The sequence below is a fragment of the Lepidochelys olivacea genome (assembly GCF_965140295.1).
Source record: "Lepidochelys olivacea isolate rLepOli2 genome assembly, chromosome: 2".
In the NCBI taxonomy this organism is placed as follows: domain Eukaryota; kingdom Metazoa; phylum Chordata; order Testudines; family Cheloniidae; genus Lepidochelys; species Lepidochelys olivacea.
The window spans coordinates 61224967-61242778 of NC_140412.1; the positions used below are offsets into that span (position 1 = coordinate 61224967).

Genomic DNA, 17812 nt, shown 5'->3' on the forward strand with positions numbered 1-17812 from the left:
TTGTCCAAACACCATACTATACATTGTTTCTGTACCATAACTACTATTATTTTTATGTATTTCAGTAGCATCTAATGGCTGCTATAAGAATCAAGGTCCAATTGTACTGGTGCTGTAGAAATCAGAATGGACCCTGTCACAAAGAACTTACATCTCTTATAGAGCTGCTATAAAATTATAGTTAACTCATAATACAGTTTAGCTTACATTAGTACAGTGAGGAAAGTGGAGAAAGTTCAGTTAGGATGACACCCCTTTCCCCCTCCATACACACACACAGCATTTTCATTCTAAATCTCTTTTATCAGTCACTTCTAGTTTGCTGATTAACTACCTTTTGGGCTGAAGCCTCTCATACTTCCAGGAGAGAATCATTCTGGAATGTTTGATAAACATTGATGCATCCACTATCGAGTTATCAGAACAAGAAGATTTTTGGAACTGTTATGAAATGTTCTGAGGCTCTTGGCTCTCAGATATCTCTAAGACCAATTTCTTTTCTAAACTTCCAATATGCCATGTAGGGAGCTCTGGGTGAAGAGTATGTTCCATTTTATTTCAAAAGTAAATGCCTTAAAGCACAGCATAGCTTATGACTGTGATAACCATGTGCTGAATATGCACAGTCAGTTATTTTCTTTAACTTCTTAAGCACTGATTGAGGTAGGATACTCCAAGTATATCCACCTGCATTAACTTGAATGATCCATTATGCTTACAGGGCAGTTTTCTTTCCCATATGCTTACTGAATAATCCTTATCTGAACAACAGTTTGGTTAGTACATTTTTATCAAACATAAAATAGGCATATTGACCGTGCAAATTTTTTCTTGCTTCAGTATTAAAAGGGAATGACACAAATACAAAAGGCCAGGGAACACAGCAGAGATGAGGCAGTATGAGCTATGAGTTCCAGTTAGTATACATATTGTTTTTATAGAAATTATAGCAATTAAAAAAAAAGCATTGACTTTAATGAGGCCCGGATTTCACCCTTCATTCTTTAATTTTGGTCACCTACATTTGTATAGGTGATATTTGATTTAGCAATGTTAGCCCCCCATTCAGAGAAGCACTTAAGCACATGCTTAACATTAAGCACAGTTCTGTTGACTTCAATGAGAGTGAAGAACATATAAGCATGCGCTCAAGTAGCATCCTGAACAGAGATGCTTTCCAGAATCAAAGCCATAGTGATGAAATACATATATTGGCTAGTTACAAACATTCTAAACAGGCATCTATCTTTGGGGATGGGAAAGGAAATAAGGGGGAAGAAAGGAGAAGAAAGAACCTTAAGACTCTAGTGTCATAGATCAAATGCTTTCAGCTTCTACATGAAATGTAAGTATTTTATCCAAGATGGGCACCTTTTCCTCCAACAATAACTCATCTTAGCCATTCACCAGATGCCTGTTCCCCTCACACAACAGACTGGAAACACATTTATGTGGCTGAGTAAAAGTTCTTAAAGGAACCTTAACTATGAATCCCCTGACTTCTTTGAAACTAAAATCTCAAGCCTCATATGACACTAACTAGGATTTAATTTGTTCTCATTGAATTATAATTTTCTCTATGTCTGATCACATGAGGGACTACAGGCAAGGCAGTGTTGCCTAGTGGCTATAGCCCTGGACTGGAATTTAGGAGACCTTGGTTCTATTCCTGGATCTGCCACTGGCATGCTGGGTGACCTTAGGCAAGTCATTTCCCCTCTCTGTGCCTCAGTTTCCGCAACTGTAAAATAGGGGAAATCATACTGACCTCCTTTGTAAAGTTCTTTGAGATCTAAGGACAAGAGCTCGATATTATTATTAGTTGTTATAGTGTAACAAAATATTTATAAGTTTGTGTATCTAATTTCCATTTCAACATTTATAAATCTTCATCTTATTAACAACCCTGTCCTTTACCCAGATTTCCTGTTTTCCTCATCAGAGTTCTGCTCTCAAACCCCACTTGCTTCCTTTCTACTTTGCTTCATTCTTTTTAAAAGGCCATTGATAAGAGATATTTAATAGCATTTTTATATCCTATATAAACTATCTTGAAATTTTATTGGAGGGCAGAATGATAAACGTTTTTAACCTAAACTATGTTTTAACTGAAAATCAAAAATAAATATACCTTCTTACAGTAAATTCTGTAGAATTTCTACAACACAGCCCTCAAATATTGAATCATAAAAACAAAGAGGCAGATTCACTAGAGCTAGTGCACAAAGGTGTAAATTATACCTCCTCATGCGTGCCGACTCCATGGGTGCTCTGGGGCTGGAAAAAATAGTGGGTGCTCAGCATCCACCAGCAGCCCTGCAGATCAGCTCCTTCTCCTCCCCCCCCCCCCCCCCAGTGCCTCCCGCCCGCTGACAGCCACACTGATCAGCTTCTCTCCCTCCCTCCCTCCCAGCGCCTCCTGCCTGCCAGTGATCAACTGTTCAGCGGCGTGCAGAAGGTGCTGGGGTTGGGGGAAGGGGGGCGGAGGATGGGGTGGAGTGGGGATGGGAAGAGGTGGGGCAGGGGTGAGGTCTTGGGGGAATGGGTGGAGTGGGGGCAGGGCCTGGGGTGGAATGGGGGTTGAGCATTCCCGGGGATAAGAGGAAGCCGGCGCCCGTGCAGCTCCTTACACCTGTAAAAGCCCCAAATTAGCAGGCAATATTTGCACTACCACCCTTTTTCATCTGGGGAGAGCTGTTTTAACTCCTGCTGGGAGCTCCCTAGCAGCTCTTTTTATGGGAACCATTACAGGAGAAGGCTGAATCAGTGCATTTCCTGGCCACTCTGACAAAGTCCCTTCAAAACTGGTGCCACAAACTTTTTGATCTGAAGTGGCTCCCTATTTCTTTCTAATGCAAAGGAGTCTGTGGCTGCTCTCCAACACTGCAGCATCCTGCCTTGGCAGACCTTCCACACCCAATGCCCTCCACAAGGGTCTATTCCAGTAGAAGCCACTACAGATCCTAGAGAACATCTTTCCCCAAATCTGTAACTAATGCAGGTGAAGAGATTTTCATAGCATCGGGATATAATCTTATCCTGATGCTCTGAGATAAATAAATCATAGAGCATACTGTACATGTGATAACGTGAATAAAGTATATAACTTATTTTGTACAAACATTCAGAAAATAACTAGATAGATTTTTTTTAGGAATAAGGAGTCAAATCTATTCACAGCTCTGTGTAAAAAGTATATATCTGACAGTTTTCAAACAGGAATTGTACTCCCAATCAAAACAATAGACAGTTGAAGTCTCTCACACATTTTTTAAGACTTCTCACACACCTTAAATATATATTATTTACAAATTATTCTTTAGGATGATTCTTTCATTTATATCCAGAATCCCACTGACTTTGGATATTCTTGGATGGTTATTGTTAAGAGTCTAAGTTCTGACTTTCAATAAGATTTAGGCTCTTAAATGTACGTCACTTTTGAAAGTGGTCGTGAGGATCATAAGTCCCATAGGCACTTTTGAAAATATTACCCTTAAGCCTCAATTCTATAAATGGCATCTGTGCAGGCACAGGGGTCCTCGTGCATGTTTTTCTTTGCAATGTTAGTGCCTTATACCACAATTAAAACAGTTTCCCCATCTCTGTACTAGTTATTTAGGCAATATCAATTTCTTTTATGTCTCTCACTATGACGTACTTGTTCATATGGGAAAAATGTAAATAATTTCTACAGTAAAAGCTAATAAATTACCTGTGTTTTCGTTTACAGTAGACCAAAAGATTGTCAAAAAGAAAAAATACACGCTCCTGGATATTTCCTGCAGAAATTTTCAGCAAAACTCCATACATTAGCATTTCCGTGCATGTATCTGTGATGTTGGACCCCTAAACCAAATGGCGAGAAGCAGATTAGTCCATGCAAATTGATGACGTTTGCAAAACCAAGCAGAATACAGATTTCCATACAAATTAATTTTCAATTATAGCAGTTCCTTTTTTTAAAATTACTAGAAAGAAAAACACACAGTAGTTTGCTTTTAAGTTTAACACTGATTTGAAATGTTTATTTAATGAAGACTTTGCATTAATCTCCTGTTACCATCAGGTTCTGGGTTTTTTTCTCGCTTTTTTTTTTGTGGATTATTAAATCTCTCAAATTATATTAATCTCTGTGACAATTTAGCCAAATGATTAGAGCTAGGTTGGCTATAAAAACCATAACAATGACCTTCAAATAGCTTAAGTATGGTCAAATTCTTATGAAAAAATGAAATTAGAGGGGTCATGTTTCAGAAGACTGCACACAACAGAAATTCTGTCACACTGAACCTAATTTGTCAGTGAAGTAGTTCTGATGTATTTTAAATAGTTAAATGTATGTACTTTCATACCAAACTTTCAAAAAATAAAAACGATCAAAATACAAATTATAGACAAAGCTGACAATGAAACCTACAATAAAGGTTTTAACACATTCCATTATAGTCCCTGTTCTCAGTTGTTTTTAATTTTGCCAAACTTTAACCATTTGATGAAATTTTCCATGCTTCTCTCTTTCTAAGGATGATTTTTTTCAAGTGTCAGTGAAAATAGGTCAGCTGTTTGAAAACTAACGCTAGTGAAAAATAAGTAGTTTTTCCAATGATTAAAAAGTTCTCCAGTGGTTTGTTTGAAGAGTTCTAGCATCTCAGTGCTTTAGAGAAGGAACTTGACATTTGGCTGGGAGATTGCCTATCTTTTGCTGCCCCCTGACAATTCAGGCAGTTTTGGTGAGATATAAACACCGGAAAATCACCATATACTCATGTAAAGGAGCTTGTTAAAGACTTTGCTGCTAAAATTTCTGAATATGCTGTCTACACTGAGCACACTATAACTCCACAGATCTCTCTACGTGCCAGTTACACTGAGCGTGCACCTAGGGTGCTATGAGCTACTTTCATGATAGGAACAGAGCTATAGTTGAGGATGTGGGGGATGCAAAAGAAGCAGCAGTCATGGATACCGTTTCCCTATAACCCCATTACTTTGGCCCAAGAGAAGATGCTCTGAGTTGAGATCCAGGAGGAAATCAGGGGTTCTAGTCACAGCTCTTCCTCTGAGTGTTGTTAATTCTTTGTACTTCACAATCTTTACTACAGGGGTATACATTTCCAGTGCACACTAACATGTTGCACACTAACTTCCCTGTGTACACTAAAAGTGTACTGTTTGAAATGGGACTACATTAATGCACTCTAGGGAACTCTTAGTGTGCATCAGCACGGACCATATGGGCCCATTAGTGTGCAACACACTAGTGAGCTCTAGAATTCACACCCCTTGTATGTGGACTAATGCACTGAGACGACAAGCCGTCAAACTCCAATCTTAGGAGGCAGACATGTATCATTCATTCACTGTACTGTTAAAGTAAAAGCGGTTGCACAATGTCACTGGCAGAGCTGGGAACAGACTCAAGAATCTACTAGGGCAAGTTTCAACCATTTACACACACTGTCTTTCAGAATGAATTTGCCAAATCTACGTGTCTGGCTGTGCCATCTGGAGCCACTAGACAGAAAACCACCAACTTTTCGGCAATTTTTTTTGTTTTTTCTACAAAAAAATGAAATTTTCTGTGGAAAATTTTGATGAAAAATCTTGTTTTCATTGTTATTGGGGGGAAGATAACCATTTTCCAAACAGCTGTAGTAATGCAGCTTATTGTTCCACGTTCATGTACCAAAAGACCCTATTGACCAAACTTTTTTTTGCTGCCCCTTCCCCCAACTCCTGCCAGTCCAGGAAAGACTCACTGAGTTAAGCAAGTGGCTCACACCTGGGATGGCAGCAGGACCACTGGCTCCATCCCCAGAGGCACCCATGACAATGTGGTACAGACCATATTGGGGCTCCTCACTCTCCCTCCCTCACTGACCGCTTGGGACTCCCTGCGTGCACTCCTCACTGATTCCCTGCCTTGGACCTGACACCCAGCCACAGCCCGGCAGCCCATCCTGCACCCCCCCACCCCCGATAACCTCATCATGTCCCCCACAGCGAAGTGTGCCCACAGTGTGAAAACCAATGCCGTACTTTATGCACAGGTAAAATGGATAGGTTATTTTGACTCTGAATGCCTGACACATGATTAAAGTCTCAATTTTAACACTGCATTAACTGTAGTTTTCATCATATCACTACTCTAGGTGTTATTTTTCTTTTCCATTCTTAAGAAACTGCCGGCTGAGGTCCCATGAGATGAAAAAATGGCTGCAGCATGTTGCATTAAATAAACAAGTGTTTCATGGACTCCTTTTCCCTTGGAGATCTCCCATCTGAATATTAAATAATGATAACCTTGCTTATCTTATAACATTTGACAAGATCTGACTTGTGACGGTATAGCTGTATGTCAGTGATTTTTGTTAAGTGTTACTGTATTCATTGAAGCCCTGGAGAGTGAGAAAGAAATCAAATCCAGCTCTTCCACAGAACACTATCACAACCCACTCAGCATAGAGAACCTTTCAGTATTCTTTTTATTTATTTAGCACTGTAAGGGCCAGAAAAAAAGATCACTCACCTTCCTATAACTCTTGTTTTTCAAGATGTGTTGCATATGTCTATGGAGTAGGTATGTGCATATCTCGTGCACCAGTGCTGGAGAGTTTTCCCAAGTAGTATCTGTGAGACAGCTATGCATCTGCCCCGGCTTCCAAGGCAGGGGTTCCCAAACTGTGGGTCACGGCCCAAAGGTGGGATGCAACACAGTCCCGGGTTGTCCGTTGGCAGGGTCAGAGATTGGGAGTGGGGGCATATAGGGGCATTGCCCCCCCAAACTGCATCTTTCCACTCCCCTCCCGGCTCTAGCACTTCAATGCAGCTCCATGGCACACTGCCCCATCCACTTGCCCTGCCTGACAAAGGCTGCACCGAGAGCATGTTTACACAGGAGTTTGGGGGGAGGGTCTGGACGAGATGGATTTTTCAGAGGGGCAGAGGAGCTGGGGTTGGGGAAGCAGCAGATGGATAGCTGGGAGGTTTCCTCTTCCCTTTCTCAGGGTATGTCTTCACTACCCGCCACATCGGCGGGCAGCGATCGATCCAGCGGGGATTGATTTATCGCGTCTAGTCTAGACGCAATAAATCGACCCTTGAGCGCTCTCCCATCGACTCCTGTACTCCAGCGCTGCAAGAGGCGGGGGAGCAACAGCAGTCAACTCACCGGGGTGGAGATACCATGGTAAGTCGATCTAAGTACATCGACTTCAGCTACATTATTCATGTAGCTGAAGTTGCATAACTCAGATAAATCCCCCCACCCTCCCCAGTGTAGACCAGAACTCAGTATCTGGCTTGCATGTGGCTGGGGGGCGGGGGCAGGGGGTTGCTATTTTTCAGTAGGGAGTATCAGGGACTCCCCCCTGCCCCGTGCACTGAGCAGTCCCTTCCATCTCAGTTGCCAGTGGCAGGGTGTGGGTGTGCTGTTTTGCAGTGGGGGGGGCAGGAGACACCCCCTTCCCACATGCACTGTCCGCTTCCCCACTCCCATCTCTGCTGTCCATGCTAGGATCCAACCCCACCCCCCGCAACACCTCTCCATTGCAGGCCACACGTGGTACCCTCACCAGCCAGCCAGCCATCCCTCCCCAGGGTGGAGCATGAAGCTACCAGCAGGAGCATCCTCAGCCTGTTCCCAGCAACTGGGCTTGCTCAGGCATTTTGCTACCTGTTGGTTCCCCTGACCTAAAACACGGATACCCCACCCCTTCTGAAACATCCTTAACTCTTCATATGCCACAATCCGTCCCGCACCCTCCACCTCCCCATGAGCCATCTGTCATCAGTGTCCTCTATCTTGGACAAAACTGCTCTTGGTGTCATCCCCCTCACCCCTCTGCCCCAGAATGTGCAGAATGTGCCAGAACTGCCACCCATGGCAGGCAACACCAAGGAACCTCAGCCCACCCCCACATGACTACCAGAGCCCCTTGGGGGCAGTGACCAGGGGGATCTTGTGTATGGTAAGGGAGTCACATGGAGCTTTGACTCAATTTTGGGGGTGAGTTCAGGGCTTTTGCCCCTGGCACTCCGGGGCATCAATGGGGTGCACTCCTTTTCGAGAGGAGGGGTACCACTGCCCTCAGGCCACAGCACTGAAGGGCTGGGATCAGGAGGGGAGTGGAAAGATGCTCCCAGTGAGTACTGGCCTCCTGCTGGTACATACATTTCATGTGTATGTAATAAATAAAATTAATAATTTTCCTCCAGAAGTGTTAATAGTGGGCTACAGTGCCTATTGCAGCTGCACAGGTGGGCCTCAGGGAAAACCAATTTGTGAACCTCTGCTGTAAGGCAAGGGCAGCACTGCCCTGTCAATCCTTCAGTTCCTTCATAGTGGAATTTCAATGATAAACTCCCATGTGTTGGGGAAGAAGGGTGGGTAATGTAATGTAATGGACCTATGCAACACATCTCAAAGAACAACAGTTACAAGGTTGAGTGAGTAACCATTTTTTCTTCTTCAAGTGACTGTATATATCCACCCAAGCTATTTAAAATGGAGATGGGGCTAGGAGTCTCATCTGAAGAGTGACTACAGTATTGCTTTTCCCACATTTGTGTCTTCCCTTGATGCTGTAGAAATTGCATAGTGTCTACCAAACATATATAGAGGACAATGCCACTGCTCTGCAGATGTACGTGATAGACACGTTTCCCACAAATGCAACAGAAGCCAAATGACTTTTAACAGCATAGCACATAATAATGAACCTGGTAATCCATTTAGAAAGCTGTTGTGCTGTAATAGGGTGACCTCTCATTCATTCTTCATAGAATATAAACAGCTGAAGAGAAACCCCAAAATAGCTTTGTTCTACCCAGGTAAAAGGCTAGGGCTCAGTGCATCTCTGAAGCGTGCAACGTTTGTTCATTTTGTGAGTATGTGACTTTGGAAAAAAAAGACAAGTGACTGTATTGACCGCTTAAGGTGAAAATCAGACACTAGTTTGGAAAGAAATTAAGACACAGCCTAAACTACACCTTGTCCTTCTAGAATATGGTATGTGGAGTGGACCTGCACCAACCACTCATCCAGGTACTGATACAAGTGGACGTCTCAACAGCAGAGGTAGGCTGCCACCACCGCCAGATAGTTGATGAAAACCCTTACCCATCACCCATGCAGATGATATTCTTCAATCTATTACGGTGGACTGGAAATGATCTCCTCCCACCATGAATCTTCTGTGGCCAGGGAGGATTGCCACATGGAAATAGGCATCCTGTAAATCGAGGGCAGCACACCAATCACCTTCAGCTAGAGAAGGGATAATTACAGCAAAGGAAACCATAAGGAACTTTAACTTTTTGATGTATTTGTTTAGGTTCTGAAGATCTAAAATGGGCCTCACCCTCTCTGGCTTTCAGTATTAGGAAGTACTGAGAGTAAAACCCTTTTCCCCAGTGAGGATGAGGCACCTCCTCTATAGCTCCCAATATAGACTCATGAGATGGGTCCCTGAAAAGAGACTGGGAAGAGAGGCAGGAAGGGAGATAGAAAAGGCAGGGTATATCCTGATTCCACCATGCTTAGTCCCCATTGGTCTGATGTGATGTTCTTCCACACACTTAGGAACTAGATAACCTGTTTCCAAAAGGAAGGAAAGGGTCAGTGAGACCTGAGCTGGTAGGTATGCCATCCTGGCCTGTGGCTGCCTGAACTGAAATGACCGAGGAGGCGGATAGCAGAGGCTTCCTTCTTTGTGGCCTGTGTTTGCATCTATTCTGGTCCAGTTGTCTGGACTGTCATACCTGGCCAAGGGATCCTGGTGGTTGGCAAGGCAAAGATGCAACTCCACAGATAATAAACATTTCTGCCAATATGATCTAGTTTTTACACACCCTTTTCGTCTGGGGTAGCCTTAGCTCTACCTCAACTGTGTCTTTCATTCACTTCAGCCACTACCTGTGAACCCAGTTGTAGGGTGTGAATAGAACAGTTTGAACCCATAGGCTGGAACCTGTTATTTGTGCCTTGTGTACTTTGCCACAGATGAACGGGCGTGCCAGAGCAAGCTGTGGGGCTGCATTATCACGTGGCTTCTTGGAAAGGCCTAATCACATCAGCCACACTATCAGAGGCTCGTTCACCTACACATCTATCAATATGATATATGCCATCATGTGCCAGCAGTGCCCCTCTGCCATGTACATTGGTCAAACTGGACAGTCTCTACGTAAAAGAATAAATGGACACAAATCAGACATGAAGAATTATAACCTTCAAAAACCAGTTGGAGAACACTTTAATCCCTTTGGTCACTCGATTACAGACCTAAAAGTGGCAATTCTTCAACAAAAAAACTTCAAAAACAGACTCAAACAAGAGACTGCTGAATTGGAATTAATTTGCAAACTGGATACAATTAACTTAGGCTTGAATAGAGACTGGGAGTGGATGGGTCATTACACAAAGTAAAACTATTTCCCCATGTTTAGTCCCCCCCTCCACCTCCCACTGTTCCTCAGACGTTCTTGTGAACTGCTGGAAATGGCCCACCTTGATTATCACTGCCAAAGTCCCCGCTCCCCCCTCCTGCTGGTAATCGCTCACCTTAAGCGATCACTCTCTTGTTACAGTGTGTATGGTAACATCCACTGTTTCATGTTCTCTATGTATATAAATCTCCCCACGGTATTTTCCACTGAATGCATCCGATGAAGTGAGCTGTCGCTCACGAAAGCTTATGCACAAATAAATTTGTTAGTCTCTAAGGTGCCACAAGTTCTCCTTTTCTTTTTCTGAAGTTTTAGAATCACAATATTTTTGATTGGTCCAAGCACAAAAAGTGTGTGGAAAATTTCTCAGGTGAATTTAGAACAATTTTTTTGCCCCATTTAGATCATTCAAAAGCAGCAGAACAAGATTTTAGTAAATATTTGGGTTCAGGACAAATTATTTGGGTAAGATCAAACATAAGAAAAGTCACTGTTAACGGAATTCCCATGGAAAAACATGGATTTATATTCCTAGTCTGTAGAATGGGGCTGCAGGTTCTCAACCTTGATACAGCATCAATACCACAGTACTTCAGTTAATGTTTACTAGCATTAAATGAAGCACTTGTGATACAGCACTATAAGTTCAGAATCAGTGTTTGTTGTTTTTAATATTTGTGAAATAAAGTTATTCATCCAAAATATACTGGGCCAAATTCACACCTGATGTAAATGGATGCAATTCCATTCAAGTCAATGGACAGGACCTCAGCAGAGACCCTGTGACGGACACAGTTGCTCAACAAAAAGAAAATTAACTCTTCATTTAGTCTTTTCATGGGGTAAAAAATATGGCAGGACTGAGGACTTCAAGCACAGAGTACATCTACATTGCACACTCCTTTCAGTGGCATGTAGAGTACAAACGCTACGTGCCCCCCTGGCACAGGTGCAAACAGATGTACACTGTGAGGAACTGCTTAGGCCAGTAGAGTAAAGATATGCCTGAAGCCTGAGGGTACGTACCCTTCTCACCCAAGCAGTACCTCTCCCAGCTCCATGGCTGCTTTTAGCAATGTAATGTTCCACTGTTTTCCTGCTGCTGTGAAACACTCTAGGAGCATGGAAAAACTCTGGCAGCAGGGAAGCTACTGGAAAAGGTTTTGGCAGCTCCCCGCTGCTGGAGCCTTTCCCTGCTGCCAGAGCCCATTCACTGACACATGTATCTCCACACTGCAGTGTGGACATGGCCTGCTTTTCACTGAGGCATATAACTACTGCAGGCAGTGATGTGCATTCTAGACGTAGCTTCAGACTCTCATGAATACAAAAATCTCGATAAAAACAGCTATTTTGGTGGTAAGATGAGGGGAAAGCCTAAGAGATGGCAGAATTTCCCATCCAACTGGTACTAAGCTGGGTTGAAACCAAGCTGGGATTTTCAGTGTTCTGCTTACATGAAAAACCATTTTGCGTGTGCACGTGTTTTCTTCTCTCTCTTGTTGCAACCTTCGCACAAATTTTACTGACAGATGTTTTTAATTCCTGAGCCATTCCACCAGTTTAGAAACCCACTTATACAAGTTCTGAATTAAGCCCAATATATTTAACAATCTAGAATATTAAGTGAAAAGGTAATTGTATTAAGAATCTTCTTTCTTGAAGCAGATGTTCTGTTTTTCCATACATCTCTTTTTATCATAAACACAAGCTTAGTTTTATGACACTTGGATGGGAATTTAAGTCATGCTTTCATCCTTGAGTTCTAAAAATATTTTTTCCTCCCAGAAAAAGCCAAGCAATGTGTTAAACATTTCCTCTGGTAAGAGACCTTCAATACATTTGCCTCTTTCTTAGGCTCTATAGAAAACCAGATGTTTATTTAATTAAACCCACTCTCATACATTGCATTCAAGGATTTGTTTGTGTAGAATTATCTAAAATAGTTACCTCCTACAATAGCTCTGACATTTATACTGTTTCAAGGAGTAGATATAGTCTATGTATGAAAAGGATGCCTCTAGGAAAATGAGCAACTTTGCTAGATTGGGCATCACATGGCAGTCATATCATAATCAAATCTGGTCTGTTACATTGGCATAAATGTAGCATAACTCCATTAAAGACAATGCAGTTGTCATGACCATACAGCTAAGGGTAGCCTAGAATTCCTCCTTACCTGTAAGGGGCTAAGAAGCTCAAATAACCTGTGTGGCACCTGACCAAAAGGACCAATGGGGAAAGAAGATACTTTCAAATCTGGGGTGGGAGAGGCTTTGTTTGTGCTCGTTGTGTTGTGTTTTCTTGGGAAGCAGAGAAGCACCAGGTCAGAAAACTCCTTCTCCTATAAACTATCCTAAAGTAAGTCTCAATATTGCAAAAAGAGTAAGTAAATAAGGCAGGGCGTATTAGATTACCTTTTGTTTTCAACTTGTGAATTTTCCCTGTGCTAAGAGGGAGGTTTATCCCTGTTTTTTGTAACTTTAAAGTTTTGCCTAGAGGGGAATCTTGTGTGTTTTGAATCTGATTACCCTGTAAAATTACCTTCCATCCTGATTTTATAGAGGTGCTTCTTTTACTTTTCTTTTTTTTCCCCTTTATTATAAAGTTCCGGTTTTTAAGAATCTGGTTTACCTATTTGGTTGGTATATTATTCTCAAGCCTTCCCAGGAATGGGGTGTAGGGCTTGGGGGGATATTTTGGGGGAATAGGAATTCCAAGTGGTCCTTTCCCTGATTCTTTATCTAAATCACTTGGTGGTGGCAGTGTACCGTCCAAGGACAAAGGATTTGTGCCTTGGGGAAATTTTTAACCTAAGCTGGTAGAAATAAGCTTAGGGGCTTTCATGCAGGTCCCCACATGTGTACCCTAGAGTTCAGAGTGGGGAGGGAACCGTAACAGGAGTTATTCCAGATCTGCAACTGTGTAACAGCACAGGACTTGGTCCACTGGCTTTTCTTTAATGATAAATTTTAAAGGAAAACAACTATTTAAAAAGCAAGCAGGACTCAGATGAATCTTGTATTTAATTAATTACTGTGTGTCCAACTGTCACTATGTGTGCAATTGTCACCAAAAATAAAATCTTTCACATGGAAATCTACTTTAAAAAAAATTAAAGTTTTCAAACAAAGATTTTTTTTTTAATTTTGTCTGACGATTTGAAATTAAAGGGATTCCTAAAGCTTCCTCAAGATTATTTTTTTTCTTAGCCAAAGGACTGCTAGAAGGAATAGGACCAAATCTGCTAGACTTACTCACACAAAATGACTGATTAGTTTGATATTTATTCATTCTATCCATTTATCTTTTCTTATTTATTTTTTCTCCATCAGGCTGGGCACTAGCTTCACTGACTAACCAAGTCATTGTACAGACATTCACCCTGTCCTTCTTCCACTACCTGTCCTTACTGTCTCATGACTCATCAAAATCTATATGTTGTGTAATTGCCAAAAATTAGCTCCATGTCATGTAATTCACTGCTGTGCCTACAGAGAGCCCCATTAATTTCAGTGGAGCACCACACAAGTACAGCAGTCTACCCATATGCAATGAATTGTAATATTAGGGCATACATTTGTAAAATCTTCAAAGCAGGGGTATTGTCTTATTCAATTTGGACAGTGCCTAACATACAGGGCAGTTAAAATGAGCAATAAAATTACCATGACTAATAAAAATTTAGCCATCCCATTAAATTAAGTGGAGTGCTTTCATTATTAAAGTAAACAGGATTTGTCCCTAATTTATTCTCTAGCACCGAAAAGATGAAAGATTTACCTTTTAAAACAGTATGATAGACCTAACAATGGCCTCATATATTGTTATGCCTGGTAAACAAGACAAAATAGACAACTAACACAATACAGAACGCATTCCTAAATTTAAATATGGAAAAGCCCCTAAATGATTAGGGAAAACAAACAGCTGTTTTGTAGTGCAAAGCATAACCCTAAACATGTAAAGAAAGTATAAAAATTCATTTTTACATGAATTGGTCCCCACTATCATCTGGGATATTTGTGTAATTGTAACCATGGTATGCATATTATTGTATACATCTTTAGGAATTCAGTACAGACTTTTTGAATTTTCTGCATTTCTCTTTTGGGGGGAGTGGGTAATTCTTTACCTTATCCACTTTACTTTCTCATTTTCAAAATACTACAAACAATATGTCCTTGCATGAGCCCTATACCCTATCTCTAATCAGTTTTGCCTTCCCTGGATTCTTTCTGCTAATGATTTGTTATTTTTGAGATAAGGGACTAAAATGAATGCAGTAAGATCAGGTTGAAGACACATGACCAATTCATATAATACTTTACGCTTACAGAAATTCCTTCTATGTACCGTGAATATTTGCAGAATGTGGTAAGTGGTTCCTGGGATTGAGAAGTTTGAAAATCACTACTCTCTAAAATCCAGGACTCAAGGCGTAATGGTAGACAAGTAGAAATATAGATCCTACCTATCCAATTTTGAAAACAAGAGAAAAAACTTATTTGGAATGCTGCCACAGGAACAATCTTTAAATGATATATTCAAATCTCCCTGCACATGAGGGAAATAGTAGAAAGAGTCAAATCTTCTGCTACACTTAATTAACATTAGGTACACCCACTGCCTCAAGGGCATGGAGTCTTTGACTGGACTGTCAGGAGAAAAATGGTTTTGCCCCTTAATGCAATTCTCCCTTCTCCTCCCCTGCCCTGCTCATAACAGCCTGCTTCCTCCTGGATTTTGGGGGAGAGGCAGCATCAGCTGATCAGTTTGGCTGGCTGGAGGTGCTCAGCAGAAGCCAACTAGCTCCTGCGTGCCTGAGGGGAGGGCGTACAGGCCCTTTCCCTGCAACAAGGCATCACTGCATGCCTGGATTAACAGCTCCCATTCTCCTAACACTGGGATTAGAGTAAGACTATGTGTTTTTGATCTGATGTGGACATTGTGCTAGTCACCTTTATGGGACTGGGAAGGAATTTTTCCCTCATTGTCAGACTGGCCAGGATAGGGTGGGTTTTTTCACCTTCCTCTCAGCAGCTCAGAGACTCAACTGTAAATATAAAGGCTGTTGTATTCACACTGCTGAACATGTATTTGTTGGCAATCTTCAGATAATCCCTTATCTGTTAACTTTTCTAAAGTTTATGTTCTATACATTTCCCCCGCAGTTGACTAGGCATGACTTTCAAGTTCCAAAAAGAGCAAAACCTGAGAACAACAGTTAGTAATCCATAGAGCTAAGGCACAGACTGATTTTTATATATTCTTATTTGATTAAAATGGTTAATGTCCTAAATTCAGAGCTAGATAATTTGTCTTTTCTGAAAGATGGTTAGTGCACTGAGAGTGTCTGCATCATTGATGATCCTTAGACAAGAATATTGATATTACTCAGAGTAGATCCTAAGAAAGAATTGTGATTTTACTCGTGAAATGAGAAGTTCCCTGTGAGTCAGGGTCATAAAAGTAATGTACTGCATATGCTGATAATTGCCCACTTGCAAAGTTGCATCACTGCATCCATGTCTTACACAATGAGAAATATGGTGACACTACCTCCCATCCTTCAATGTGAGACTGCCATTCTTCCAAAACCTCTAATTTTTCCATTTGTCTCTTAGCCTCATTTATATTGGAACAGACCGCTTTCATGGCTTGCAGAGCTTCCAGTAATATTGTGTAGTCACTGTGTTTCTTTGGCGTCCGCTTCAATAACTCCTGTTTATACATAAAGAGTACATATAGTACAAAGAGTTATATCAGTCTTTGATCCTCAAATGTGCATTACCAGGAAGCTCATATTGACTGGGATGCTAAAACTAAACAGTAGATCTCAAACTCCTCTTTTATTAGGTGGAACCCTATCACATCCTCCAACATTGTGTCCTGCTAAGGCAATAAAGCTCTAAGAGACAAACTAGCAACTAGTAAGAATATGTGATATTTCAAAAAACAAAGTTTTCATTTCAGCTGTCTCCTCCCCTCCCCCTTGAAAGGTTGGTCTTGATGTTGACCTTTAACTTCTTTTTATACTCTTTTATAGGGCAGTCAGCTTTTAATGACAAAAATCATACAGATGTCTTAAAGTGCTTATTTATTATTGTCACAATTAGTATCTACGGTTACTGTGAACTGAAAGGGGGTCATGTTTTTTTCTAATTTTTCGCAGTTTGTTCACTTGGTGTATTTAACAATACTTTGTGTATCAGTCTCAATGTATGTATCTCTTGTAGAATCTGTTAGTTTTTGTTCTTTGTGTGTTTTTCTCACATAGCAGGAAAGAACATAAAAACAATTTCAAAACAGGACAATGTGATTTTAAAACCGAAGAAATAGGCTGGGTGACTCGGGGCTCAGTATAGTAATAATATTATTTACCTCACTTTAAAAAATAATAAAAAAAAAGACTAAATGTTAAGGTGTGTCCCTTCAGTCTGTCAGTGCAGTGAGATGTGCCTCTTTCAGAGCTGACAGCGTTTTAGAAGATAAAATTTTACTATAAAAAAAATACTTATTCAATAGTCAAAATGCAATTAACAAATGCAGCTTCCTCTTCAAAAATGCAAGTTTTTTCCTCCTTTTTAACAAAAACTATACAATATCCAACACAAATTTGTAATGCATTCATTACACACACACACACAGGTGTCATTTTATTGTTATCTGAAAGTACTTTCTGTCTGCCTTTTACAGTACCTATTTAAAAGCATTTTTGACATTTGTTTTAGTTTACAATTTACTAATAATGGCATTGATTCAGGAAGCCACTTAATTGCATGCTTACCGTTAGCAAATGAATAATTGTATCCCTAGCTATCATAGCATTTAAGCATGTACTTAAATCAAACTGAAATCAAACTCATTAAATTCACTGAAGTTTAAATTAATGGCTTCCTCTCAACAATGAAAAAGGTGGCTATCACCCTACAAAGGGGGTGCTGAAACTAGAGAGGTGCCAGTCCTTTTCAGCCAACAAAGCCTGTTAATCTTTTTTGCACTGAAGTCCCTGGAAGATGTGCCATTGGCTTTAATGAGTGCAAGTGTGAATCCAATATCTATCTGGGGGATCATTCATCTTGGGGAGAGGTTCTTGTTACTGTCATGCTTAAATATGCATAGCAACAAGTTTTATGTGCAGAATATAAAGGCCTAGGTAACAAACATAAGTACCTTCAAAAGGAGGGGATACTTGCATATTCTCTGTATTGGTGTTACTAGATATCCTTCCAATGGAACATCTGTGTTCTTACGTCCTCCAAGCAACATACAGTTCTAGGGTGCAAACAAATTTGATTACAAAATCCTGAGGAAATGACATTTTCCCAAACTATGAGTTCTAGAAGAGTTCAAGAGA

The 17812-nt window shown here is 41.0% G+C and overlaps 1 protein-coding gene across 3 annotated transcripts in view; it reads right to left on the bottom strand.

Moving 5' to 3' along the window:
* The window catches only part of PREX2 (phosphatidylinositol-3,4,5-trisphosphate dependent Rac exchange factor 2), a 304934-nt gene that overhangs the window by 190563 nt on the left and 96559 nt on the right, over positions 1–17812 (bottom strand). For all 3 annotated transcript variants that reach the window (XM_084620586.1, XM_084620587.1, XM_084620585.1), the window contains 3 exons: positions 17629–17730; positions 16015–16176; positions 3716–3849 (listed from right to left, as the gene is read on the bottom strand). In XM_084620586.1, coding sequence (XP_084476712.1) covers positions 3716–3849; positions 16015–16176; positions 17629–17730 — 398 coding nt within the window. The remainder of the gene's footprint in view (positions 1–3715; positions 3850–16014; positions 16177–17628; positions 17731–17812) is intronic.